Source organism: Ipomoea triloba, chromosome 9 (genome assembly GCF_003576645.1).
Source record: "Ipomoea triloba cultivar NCNSP0323 chromosome 9, ASM357664v1".
NCBI classification, from domain to species: Eukaryota; Viridiplantae; Streptophyta; class Magnoliopsida; order Solanales; family Convolvulaceae; genus Ipomoea; species Ipomoea triloba.
Genome location: NC_044924.1, coordinates 15311000 through 15324811, shown reverse-complemented (window position 1 = coordinate 15324811; position 13812 = coordinate 15311000). Strand labels below are relative to the sequence as shown.

At 35.4% G+C, this 13812-nt stretch overlaps 1 protein-coding gene across 1 annotated transcript; it reads right to left on the bottom strand.

Moving 5' to 3' along the window:
• Positions 1–3367: 3367 nt before the first annotated feature.
• On the bottom strand, positions 3368–12973 carry LOC116030857 (serine/threonine-protein kinase BSK2-like). Its single transcript, XM_031273209.1, has 10 exons — positions 12593–12973; positions 11918–12138; positions 11331–11466; positions 10438–10571; positions 9545–9650; positions 6721–6806; positions 6237–6425; positions 6008–6169; positions 5614–5727; positions 3368–3951 (listed from the first exon to the last, which is right to left on the bottom strand). The coding sequence occupies exons 1-10, from the start codon at positions 12672–12674 to the stop codon at positions 3700–3702; spliced, it is 1482 nt and encodes a 493-aa protein (XP_031129069.1). The 5' UTR covers positions 12675–12973; the 3' UTR covers positions 3368–3699.
• Between the last annotated feature and the right edge of the window lie 839 nt (positions 12974–13812).

The window sequence follows — 13812 nt, the reverse complement described above, 5'->3', positions numbered from 1 at the left end:
ATTGTCTGGCTTGGGAAAGGTTATATACCCCGAAGAAGTTTGGGGGGCTTTCAACTTAGCTCTACTCGCTAAGTAGGGGGGGAGGATTTTGACTAACCCAAACTCTTTGGTCTCCCGTATTTCTTGGGCTGGATATTTCCCGCGTGCCTCTTTCCTGGAGGCTACGCTCGGACCCAACCGAAGTTTCTGCTGTAAGAGCACTTTTTAGGTAAGATCTGTGATAGCGAAAGGAGCCAGATGCAGGATTGGCAATTGAAAAAAAAAAACACAAAAGTGTGGGAGCATTCTTGGTTAGCAGGCGCATGAAACGGGCAAATCCAATCGCCACAGCCACATTAGCTACATGATATCGCAGTAAATACTCTAATTGATCCATAGACTAATGGGTGGGATTTGGGTATCTTACATGAGCTTTTTTGTGATGAGGATGTTGGGGCGCATCTTGAGAACAGTTAGTTTTAGCCTAGGGATTTGCATGACAACTACACCGTCCGAAATGGGTACAGACCGCTAGTGGGAGAGTTTGTGGAATCTAGTGATGGCTTTTCTGCTTGGAATACAATTTGGAAGTTGGATATCCCCCCTGAGGTGCCGAAATTTCCTATGGAGGGAAATTTGTGATGTTCTCTCGACTACAGTGCACCTTGAGTTAGGTCCCTATTAATTTCCCTATTTGTAGCCAAGATCCTGGACTCTAGTTCACGTTTTTTTACCATTGCCCCTTGACTAGAAGGGTGTGGCTCTCTTTGGATGTTCAACAACTGGAGGAGGGGATGGATTGGTGGGAGTGGTTAGGTCATGCTTTAGGTGTGAGGGCTGGTTCCTGGTGGCAACGGCACTGCACGAAATCTAAACCGTCCGAAATGCCGTTGTGTGTGACAACGCTGGCTACGATTTGTGCCTCGTTGCGCCGACAGACGGACAACTGATCTAAGGCTCACGTCGGTGTTAGAGGGTGCAATTCTGGTTCGTTGCCGGTGACGATGGAGGAGGATGATCTATGGGAGTTCCAGTGCACAGAAGACGCAGCCTTCGACGGCGGAACGTATGTTGTTGGGTATGGCTTCTGCTTGCGCTCCAGGGACGATCGGTGGCTGGGGTCGTTGATGCTCACATGGTGGAGGCTTTGACTTGCAAGGAGGCCTTGTCTTGGTTTAAGGATAATGGTTATTCTCGGGTCCTCTTCCAAACGGAGTGTCAGATTCTTAGTAGGAATATGTCTAGAGGAGTCAAGGTTAGTTCATATATTGGGTATGTTATGATGACTATCTTAGTTTATTACGTTCTGTCTTTGTGTTGTGTTAGTTTTATTTTACAGTCAACAAATCACATTGCCCACGCGCTTATTACGGCGGTTGGTTCTTAATTTGGTCCTCAATTTTGGGTCTCAAACCTACATGACTTTATTGTTCGTTTACTTAATTAATTAATGATATTACGTTTTTTGCCTTAAAAAAAAAATAATACCTCCGACTCACATGATTATATTAGCCTTAATGCATATTCAAATTTGATAACGATTTAAATCAAATATAAGAACATTGTGATAATCAATATTTGGATCTAATGCAATAACAAACATTTACATAAGAGATGCATATATGTTATTTCTCATCTTTGACTAATGCCTGCCTATTTCGTTACATTATGAGAGGCTAGCTATGATACCGACAGTATCTAATACAAGTACACTCTTTATTTCATCATATTACCCGGGGCATTTGATTTACGGAATCTTGGATTACCTCCAGAAAGGTAATATGAGATTTTGAGAATATAAGATTACCTTATGTGTTTGATTTGAGTATTAATTTGTTTGATTAAGGGTTATATTTTAAGTTATATGGATCAATTTACTATAATATCTTCAATAATATATATATATATATATATATATATATATATATATATATATATATATATATATATATATTTATTGGTTCAGGTGCGGTCGTGCTCTCCCGTGCGGTCACATACCACTCAATGTTACGAAATACACCACTCAATGCTAAGAAAAACACCACAATGTTAAGAAACACACCACAGTGCATATTTGTGTGGTGTGTTTTTCTTAACATTGAGTGGTGTATTTCGTAACATTGAGTGGTGTGAACCGCACGGCCGCACGGGAGAGTACGACCGCACCTGAACCTGACCATATATATATATATATATGCACTCTCGTGCGTACTGTCGCCCAGGTAAGAAATGAGAACGCTTCACAATTGTCCACGTGTCCAGATCAACGAATCAGATGCAATTTTAAAAAAAAGACGCGGTGGCATTTTCGTAAATAACTGGAACTTTGGTGCACTTAGTTTCACTTACAAGTGCACCTAGTTTCACTTATAAGTGCACATAGTTTCACTTACAAGTGCACCTATTTTCGCACATATTTTCACTTACAAGTGCAAGTAATTTAACTTGTTAATATTCATGCATCTATTTGCGCAAATAATTTCACTTACAAATGCAAGTAATTTACTTTATTAATATTCATGCACTTGGTACAACCTAGGTGCACCTAGTTATAACATTAGGTGCACTTAGTATTGATACTCAGTGTACAATTCACTTGCACCTGTAATACATTTTACTTGAATCTGCAATACATTTTACTTGCACTTGTGCAAGTAATTTACTTTGTTAGCATTCATGCACCTGGGTGCAACCCATGTGCACCTAGTTATAACATTAGGTGTACCTAATTATAACATTAAATGCACTTAGTATTGATGCTCATTGTACAATTTACTTGCACTTGTAATACATTTTACTTGCACGTGTGCACCTATTTTCACTTACAGGTGCAAGTAATTTACCTTGTTAGCATTTATGCACCTGGGTGCACCTATGTGCACCTAGTTATAACATTACGTGCACCTAGTTATAACGTTATATGCAACTACATTCCAGACATGTGGCGCGCTATGATTTGTCCGCAGTTCTTTCCTGGGCGGCCAGTACGCACCAGAACGCGATTCTATATATATATATATATATATATATATAATATTTATTTATTAATTTATATGTATATCAATGTTTAATATTAAAAAATAAATATATAAATATACACACATGTATATTTAATTATATAAACATATATTTATTTTTTATATGTTATTCATTATTATTATTATTGTTATTATTATTATTATTATAACATTATTAGTTAATCTCATAACTTCCAAACAAAGTAATATAACATTACCAAACTCAGATTATCTATGAACCAAACAATGTAATATAACATTACCAAACTCAGATTATATATGAACTAAACAAACCGCCCCCTTACTATTTTAATAGTAACTAATACAATCAAGTGCACCATTTCTTTATTTCGTCAAATTACTGCTACCGATTTTAATAGTAACTAATACAACTAAGCATAGCATATTTATTGTACCAGAAAAATCTTTACATTAGTTAGGAGTTGGGACACAAGTTAGAATATCAAAAGCAGGGTACAAAAGCAATTTGCTTGCAAAAAAGTAAACCAAATGCCACAAGAAAATTTAGAATTTTTTTGGGTTTTTTACAACTTTTTGTATGGAAGTATACCTGACTAGTGAGTAGTGACTAAGGAGGCCTGTAAATGCTCCATATAATTGCCCTGCTCGAAAACCTCTCATTCCGGCCAGACAGAATGGTATTTGGTAATGAGAGAGTTGGACAATGGTTGAAAGCCAAAGACTAACCCCGCCAACTGTTGAGCTTCTTTGCTTCAAAGGATGCTCCATCGTTGAGCATGTCTTGAGCATCGGTTTCCATGCCGAGTTTGGAGAGGGCAAGAGCCTGCATATAGAACGCAGTGGGCCACTCGGGCAGGCAAACCTGCGCCTGCATAGCATCCCTCAGCGCCAGTTCTGGTTGACCGATCATCAAGTAAGATAGCGCCCGCCTCACAAAAACAGTACCAGAAGGGACAGGCATCATAGATACCAACTGTGATTTCGAAACAATAAAACTATATCAATATCTCAGGATTGCAATAAAACTATACATCCTGTAGAGATACTTTGTGTCCCATGTGAAAATTGCACTTTCAAAATAAAACTACTCTCCTAATTACAATCAATAAGCACAATAGCTTTCTAGTTATTATTAATGGAACCCTTGAATATAACATTCGAACTTAATTTCCGGCCTCACTACTTTGCAACCAGCAACTTTTTTATTTTTTGGGGTACTCTCTGTAGAGTTCATCTCCCGTTTACCACTCTGTAAAACCAACATTTACAGCACCTTTCTTTGTTTGGATCCAAGTTAGAGACATATACCCCTTTTCTAAATAACATGAGATAGATGCTACTGATAACTGTTAATTAAAATGGCTCATTTAGGAAAAAAAAAACAACACATATATATATACACACTACATCCATCCCTAATTGTTGGTCACTTCAACTATTTTCTAGGTCAGTTTGACTAAATTTTAAGTTTTGATAATAATGTATTCATTACCAGAAAATAAAATTATATTCTAGGTTCAAATCCTAACCACTCAACCCCCATAACAGGTACCTAAAAAGAAATTAAAAATTATTCTCTCCGTCCATCTTTTTGTTACCTACTTTCCTTTTAAAATCCATTCCAAAATAATGCCCACTTTCCTAATTTAAACATTATTTACCTTTACCTTTACTCCTTTTAACTTTTCAAAGTGGGTCCCAGTTCACTTCAATTTAGAAGGGAAGATTTGGAAATATGATATGACCAACTTAGGCTATATTTATCATTTTATCCCTCCAATACTCTCTCACTTTTAAAAGTGGACTCTACTAGTATTTTAAAAGTGGACTCTACTAGTCTACTGCCATATTATCATATTTGAAATTCACTCACTATTTTTTTTTTACATCCCTACAATTCCATTTCACTACTTCCAATAATAATAATAATAATAATAATAATAATAATAATAATATAAACAAATAATAATAATAATAATAATAATAAAGTAGGCCACTGAATTTGGCTACCAAAGGCAGCTTTTCTGAGTTTGAAAGGCTTGCAACAATTGCAAGCCTTTAATTACACATAAGCTTAAAAAAGTAAATAAATAAATAAAAAGAATGGCCCGACCAATGCCATGTCATATTGAAAGAATCAAAATTGCAGGGATGATGTTAATCTTATTTGTTTGCTTAAAAACCGTGCCAAACACAGTTATCCCTTACAAGATGGGACAGAGAATATATAGTAACTACACAGAATTCTGTGAATCACAAGTCAAAATGTCAATATTGTATGCCTGTAAATGGTGATCAAAATTAGTTTTAGAGTGTGTTTGGCAAGGCCAATAAGCTAACTTATAGCTTATTGAATTCCGCAAAAAAAAACAAAACAAAACAAAACAAAACAAAAAAAAAAAAACTAGCTTTTGCCTCTTAGAATTGTTTGGCAAGCAAGAATTTACAAAAATTAAACTATCTTATGAGAAGCGACTTGCAGTAAGGTTCTGCCAAACAAAACCTTAATTGACCTCGGAAAGTAAAGACTGAGAAATAAAATAGGGCCAATGAAGCATATAAGTTATTGCAATTACTTTACCAATGATATTTGGAAATTGAGTTTGCATATGGAAAGTTTTAAAACAAATTTTACCTTAGAATAGTAATCAATTGCATTCTTGAAGTCATTGTCCCTAAAAGCAATGTCACCAAATTTCTTCGTATTCAGCATATCTTGCACTTGTTGTGTCCATTCTTGAAATGAAAGCTTTAGAATATCAAAAACGATACACCATAGTATCAGATTGCAAGATCCATAACAATTAGAAAATAGAAAAATATGAGATCAGAATATGTAAGAACTTCCCCAAAATGAAAATCAAAACCTCTTTACTTTAGGAAAATGGAAAAAAATAAACAGAATTTATGTGGCAGAACCGAAACAAGCAAATTAAACAGCAGATCTCTGCCTAAAGAAACTTCTTTCTCATCAATTTAATGGCTTCCAATTATTAAGGAGGAATTGTAAAGCAGAGAAATCAGTTCACCTCATTTTCTGCACCCTCCTCATCTTTATAACCCGTTTTAAGCAAGATATCATGCACAGCAGTAAGGTCCATCCTTGCACAAGCCTTCCCAAGAGGAGAAAGCATGGTGGGAAGCACCACCACCGGAGTTTTTGTCAGACCCATCAAAACGTGTGATGCAACCTAAAATAGCAAATGTAAAGTCATATCCATAAACCAGCCTTGAATTCAAAGAAAGACAAATATCTACCTCTTTCTGCTTTTGAAGGGGCTCGACGGCAGTCAGAATGAACTTTACATCAGGTCGATCCCTAGCCTCATACTGGAGGCCCTTTGAAGCAAGCTCCACTAATGCAGAAGCATCTTCATCCGCATATTGCCCTTCCAAGGATGAATCCATCAGTAACAACAAATTCTTCCCCCTTATTAAATCTAAAGCCTGGAAAAATAATCAGTATTCTCCAATCAATCCAAGAGTTGAAACTATTTCAATTGCCTTAATTTCACCCGTAAAACAAAAACAGAACTGTCAATACAATATCACAATAGGATCTGCAGGTAAGCAATTCTAGTTAAGATAAATTGATAGTTTGATGCTAGAACAGCTAATATAGAATAATATACAGCCAACATTTGTTGTTAGCAGTTTTAGAACAAGGAAGCATCCTTAAAGAATCAAAGCAGAAAACATAATTTTACACCACAAGTCATAAAGGCAAAGGAACATATAGTACATGGCTCGGAGGAATATGCTTCCCACTCAGAAGGTCCAGCAAAACAGTTCCATAACTGTAGATCACACTTTCTGGAATGACCCTGCCTAGGAAAGAGAAATGAACAGTAAGCAGGAGATTATATTTTTCATTGTTCATGAATTATATATATCGTTATGCTGAAATTCTATAATTGTAATAGAAGCTTTGAGAATTGCAAGATGTTTGACATGCAGTAGAATACGACATCAAATTGATAGAAATCCCATATTCCAAAATCCAGAGGAACTTCTTATTTCTTGCAACCAGAAAATCAAACAATTTTGCGAGCCCTATATGGAGTATATGCATGATTTAGATAGGTTTGAGTAAAGAGCTTGAAATCAGAGTGTTGACAATGCTGAGCTCATGCATTATATAGGGTTCCCTTCCCCAAGAAAGATCATGCCAAGGGAAAAGCAGGGATTTGATATAGGCATATGAATGACTAAAAGCACATGTTTATCTCTAGATGCCATACAAAGCAATCACATATTAGTTAGACTGGACCCATAATTTATGTTGGTAAATCAAAGCATAAACTTAATTTTGGTGATCGATCCATGTTCCTAGTGCATGTTATCATCCTTACTGAATTACTTGTGTAAACATAGGATTGGAAAAGATATTTTCTTTATTTCAGCAGGGGTAAAAGAGGTCCTATGTATACACAAGAGGATCTCTAAATAAGGTAAGGAAATATTGATTGCTACAATTATGCACAAAAATCCTATGTTACTATATTTACTATTCCAGTAACAACTTGCATCTACTATTCTTCTCAATCGGTCATTTAGTTAGCTCAACTCTTAAGCTTTATCCCCTTTAAGTAGTAATTTAGTAGCTTCATCCACCTTTTTAGTTTTGTTTAATTGTTTTTTATTGAGTTAAATACAATTTCTTGTGAGATTGAACATTGCTTTTGTGCTATGCTATGCAACTTGTGCACTTGTAGTATCTACCAGCACCTAATTTGCATGGTTCAGGATTTTTTGAGAGACAACGAGTGGTGGGTTAGGGGTGAGTGCCACCCACTATGGGGCAGGTCATGGGTAGGCCTCAAAAATACCATCCGTCTATCATCTAACCAAACCTACCATCAGTTATTAATTATTCAATAAAATATATTTAGAATTTATAATTGCTATTAAGTTGTATACATATGAGTTTATTACAGATCTGAGAAAAATATATATCCTGATCTTGTCATATGTATATTATGAGAAGAGTTTATTACCGAAATGGTCCCTCGACTATTGCGAAATTACTAATTTAGTCCTCGACAATTTTTCGTGCCCAATTAAGTCCCTCGACTTTGAAAATTTTAACCAATTTGGTCCTCCTTTTATTTTGCTGTTAAACATCCGCTAAATCGGGACCAAATTGGTAATTTTGCTATAATCAAGGGACCATTTCAGCGAAAAATTAATTACCAATTTGGTCCCTTGACTATAGTAAAATTACCAATTTAGTCCAGATTTAATGAATGTTTAACGGAAAAATAAACGAATGACCAAATTGGTTAAGTTTTTCAAAGTCGAGACACTTAATTGGGTACGAAAAATTATCGAGGACCAAATTGGTAATTTCGCAATAGTTGAGGGACCATTTTGGTAATAAACTCTTATGAGAATATACTGTTTAGGACACAATCCAATCAGTTGTGATAGATAAACAATTGCAATTGATGATGTATTGTTCATGATATGATATGATCAAAAATAATTAAACACTCATCAATAAAACAGATGGATGGAAACTTATTTCTTGAAACGTATTTATAGGTGTAGGTAGATTAAATTAGGTTTTTGATATATTTAATTAAAGATTATGATTTATCTGCAGAGAATGAGTCTCTTAATTTTGTTTTTGTTTGTAATGGCGTGGAACAATTTAGTTACACAATGTTGGTACATCAAATATTAATCTTTTAGTTAAAGTATATTTAAATATTGTGTTAATTTAAATTTTTGTATGAATATTGAATTTTAAGCTATGTAATTTATCTTCAATTTTATTAATTTGTTGAAATAAGTAATTAAGAAGGATCACGGTAGGTATCCATGGAGGTACAGATGTGGTTCTAAAAAACTTCACCACCCATGTGGGGGGAACAGGTTTATTCGCTTAACTCAGTGTTGTAAAAATCCCGCCTAGGCGCCGATTAATCCCCGCCTAGGCGCTAGGCGCTGGTCGACCGCCTAGCGTATCACATTAAATGGTGGTCTAGGCGGCTGGCCGGCTAGGCGACCGCCTAGGCCGCCTAAGCTCCGCCTAGGCCGCCAAAGCACCGCCTAGGCTGCTTAGGCGTTGACCGCCTAGGCGTCGACTAGACCAACTAGGCCTTCTAGTCGGTCGATTAACTATTGTTCATTTTTTTAATGGATTATTTCACTCAAAACAACATCGTTTTGAGGGAAATAATCCTAAATTGTATAAACTTTAGATATTTTTTAGGTTAATATTTAATATTTTAGTATTAACTATTAAAGTATTATATAATTTATAATTAATAGTCTTTAAAAAATTAAAAATACTTAAACAAATTTTCAAAAAATAAAAAATAAAATAAAAAAATACACGGGCGCCTAGGCGCCGATTAATCCCCGGCTAGGCGTCCTAGGCGCTAGGCGCTCCCCGAGCGCCTAGGGAGCACCTAGCGATTTTTTCAACCATGGCTTAACTATTAAGATAAAGGAGATAAAAGTGAAACTTTTGCGTGGATTACTTCTTCGTTCACTTGGGTGATACCTTAATGTCCCCAACATACATGTCACCAACATACATGTCAGGGAATAGAATCTACCTGTACGCAAAAACTCTGGGGGTGTATAAGCTAGATTTGTGCTATAACTCTTCCCGTCTCTGCTGTTTTTCATCAGGCCAAAACTAGATAGCCGAGGGTCACCGTCCTGGCATATAATCAAGAAAAATGTGTAAATGCAAGTTGTAGCTAGCCAAAACTATAGAACACGATCAAAACTAACTCATCCAAAAGAAGCAGCTATGAGGAGATTAAACCATTTCTAGAACATAATATAAAAGATTTTGAAACCAGAGTCAGTGACTTTGGCATCAGCTAAAGTGATCCCTTCATAGATATGTCTTAGATGACCAAGCACAGAATTAATACGATGATGGGATGAATTTCCATTTATTTTATGATGATTAAAAAGGAAAATAAAATAGGCAAGAACTATATGTATAATGTATTTATAACCCTTAATAATTTGGGCTGCTGGGCTTGGCAAATATGCAGTCTAATTAAAGATGTGACTCTACAATTCCACATGAAGTAAAAGTTAAGCTCCACACTTAAAGTTGGCATTATTTTGGATCTCCTATACTTTATCAGTTTTGACCCACATACTTTCAAACCAAATATCAAAAAGTTCTCGGGCAAAAACCTGATTGTAACAAAGTCATATCATTAGGTGAATATTTGTAAATCACCAGAACAATTACCAAAATAGATATTAATTTAAAACCAGCTTAATGGCATATAACATAAACGATTTTCTGACAGATAACTTAGTAGCATGCTTCTATTATACAATTTATACATAGAAATAAAAGAAAGCATATTTATAGGACTACTTGCCCAAATAATCTTGTGCAACCATTAAACCTATCTGGATATTTCACTGATAGAAAATAAGACATGATTTTATCAAAACTTGAAGAGTGAAGCATGGATACCTCATCAAATAGAACTCTGTAAGCGTTCAAATCATGATAGATTTTATGGTTTTCGGCACTGCAATGGTCTAGAGCCTGTGCAATATGGCAGGCAACTCTTACACGCATTTCCCAGGGCAAAGGCTGTTTGTCCCCTACAAGAAAATAGCCACAAGTTATACATGCTTACAGTCCACCATTAAAAGAGCTAAAGAAACCAACAACAGTCTTCAATAAATTGACAAGCAGTTCAGAATAGGCACGAAGAAAAAGAAACAAAGAATGACGTCAAATAGTTGATTATGAGCGTGAGAATAAAATGATAAAAAACAAAATGTTCTAACATGCATCTTAGTACTCATGCATTTGATACCATCTATCAACTATGTTAAAAATTATTCTGAGATAATATACAAAATAGTTCCTCGACTATGTCAAAATTCTCAAAATAACCCCTCAACTATGAAAAAATTTACTTAATTTAGTCCTCAGTGTAAATAATGGACTAAAATGAGTAAAATTTTGCATAGTCGAATGACCTTTTAGGTGAATTGATAGTTGTGACCAATTTGGAAATTAAGAAATAGTCAAGAGACCATTTTAGGTATTAACTCAATTATTCTTAATGGGTTTGCAGGAGTATTGAACATCCGTAAAGAAAAGTACAAATAGTAATGGAAAACAGCAAATTAGCCATCGATTTGTGTAAACAAAAAGTCAAAGGGAGAATCAGTCTATCCTCTTATGGTAGCATTAATTTTCCATATCAAAATCTTCTGTGGAGCTGAAAAGACATGGGTACATGGAAATGTTATAGCTATATTCATCTATAAGATATTTAACATTAGTCCACCACAGTAGGTTGGTAACGTATAGAGTACTAAACAATATAAGAGCCAATGATTAACCCATACAATGAAAGAGATGTTTTGATAGCGTGTCATTGGGCATGTATTCTGCCACCAGTAGACGCTCATCTCCCTCCGCACAACAACCAATTAGATTCACCAATCTCTTGTGTCGAACCTTACCAACTCTAGCAGCCTCTGCCTGCACAGTAAGGAAAAAAGAAGCAGCACTATGATCATTATAAAATCCCAAAATACTAGCCTCCAGAGAAATTTTAAGCTGCATTAGGATCAGTCAAGCATAAAGTACGTAGTGTGTGTTCTAAAATACCTCTACTTATAAATATGAACAGGAGAAACTTAAAATGACCAGAAAATAATCAATCAGGAAAACCACTATCCACAGAGAAATAAAAGTAATGTTGTCTTCTTATGCACGGCCATGAGGAATGCAAAATATACACGATTAAGTACTATAAAATTAATGACCATCTGACCAATAAGGATAGAAAACCATAGATGAAAGACAAAGTATTTAAGTCAAAGTTAAGGAATAAGGTCCAATTTAAATTTCTTAAAAACCTTGACAAAATATCAAACACTTTGACCATATAAACTACAAATTTAGGCAGAACTGTAAACATAGGCCTTACCACGAACTGCTGTGGTTCTGGCCATGATTGCTTTGAGAAACGCTTGATAGCCACAAGCTGGTTGCTTCGAAGCTTTCCTCGGTAGACAACATTGGGTGCTTTCTCTCCACTCTCAGAAACTATCAATTCACTGCTAAACCCATTTGTTGCAGCTCGGAGTTCAGCAAGATCAAATTCCTTAAATGCCGGCACTTGATCTTCATCTACTTGCTTCCCGTCAGCTTCACCAACATCAGACAATATTCAGGACCATAACCAGAAATAAAACCATTATACGGAAATTCACACATAAAGGGATGCCATTAACTCACAAATCACAAAAATTAAATGACAAAAAATTGTGTACACGAAAACAAGTGTGAATGAGAGAATTAATCCAATAGCCCGCATGCAATCGAACAACAAAAAATGTTCTAAGAAAAAAAAAAAAGCATATTAAGAACTTAGTTCACATACAAAAACAGAAAAGATTTTTTTTAAAATGTATACCGAAAGGGTTAAGTGAGCAAACACCCAGAACAAGTTTCAATATGCAATCAACCACAAATCCAGAAAACCTCACACCTAGAATCTACTTGTAAGAGTGCATAGCATACGTAATGACAGTACTAAATGTTGAATATAAAGAGCAATACCCAATGGTTTTGCATAAAGATAGAGAGAAAAAATAGTTACCAAGATCTGGTTTGGATTCAGGGTGAGAAGGGTCTTGTTCGGGGGACAGATTATTGGCAGTTTTGGACTGTAAACAGCCCATTTCTTCTTCTTTACATAGACCACACTCACACCAGCAAACCCACTACACCCTTCTTGCTCCACTCTTCTCGCTATCTATGTATTTTTTTTTTTCTCGAATGTGAAAAAAGGGAAGCGGAAAGGTTGATTCTTTTTGTGGGCTATTGAAGTCAAGAAGTGAGCTGACTCCTTGAGTGGGTCAGTGGAAATGGACTGTGACAAAGGCGTATGATTCCAAGGGAAAAGAGAGTGAGCCAGAAGAAGAAAGAGAGTAGTAGTCACATGATGAGTCGATGATGAGCACGTGGAGAGAGAGAGAGAGACAGAGGGATTGCCCAGTTTAAATTCTCATCTCCATTGTTTCATAACTTTCATTACACAATTCCTCGAAAACATCTTGTTACGCTCATCTTTTATTTTATTTTAATGACGTGAAAAAGTATTGTCACTATTGTGTAATTATGATATCCACCAAAAAAAATATGAAATTATGAGAAAACAAATTAAAGAGATCAATCTTCATTTGATACGAGGATAGCAATCATAGCATCTCAGTATATGAAGAAAATGTTTTCCAACATAGAGAAGCTACCATTTGACTTAAGGATAATTTTTTGAGACTTTATTCAATTTTTAGTCTTAAATTTATAAATAATATTAAGTTATTTTTTCAGAACATCTTCTTTGGCCTTGGTATTATTATGACATGACAATTTTTATCTTTAACCAACAATTTATTGTCATTTAACGATTTTGTTGAATAATGACCAAAATTGGTCATGTCATAATAATACTAAGACTAGGGCTATGTATTTTCCGACCCACCCCGAATAACCTGCCTGGGCCAAAATCTGAAATATGGGGTGGTGTGGGTTTCTGAACCCGAAGCATTCCGAACTAAATCCATTATTTATTTCTGGCATTATATATGTATTACTGCACATTTTATTGATGACCAGTGGAAGATACACAAAAAGATTATTTCCTTTGTCCATGTTACCTCACATAGGACGGAATATATTGGCTAAAGCCTTAGAAAGTTGCTTACTTGAGTGGGGCGTAAAAAATATAGCCATTGTCACAATGTCACTGTTGACAATGCTTCAAGTAATGACACTGCTATGGGTTTCTTTAAAAAAAAAAAAAAAAAAAAAAAAAAA

Coding starts and splice junctions, on each gene's coding strand:
- LOC116030857 (XM_031273209.1), bottom strand. CDS start 12,674: ATGGGCTGTTTACAGTCCAAAACTGCCAATAATCTGTCCCCCGAACAA. Junction 9,651..10,437: donor ACAGAGTTCTATTTGATGAG/GTATCCATGCTT, acceptor ATTATATGCCAG/GACGGTGACCCTCGGCTATC. Junction 6,807..9,544: donor CCCAGAGTTTTTGCGTACAG/GTAGATTCTATT, acceptor TCTCTTTCCTAG/GCAGGGTCATTCCAGAAAGT.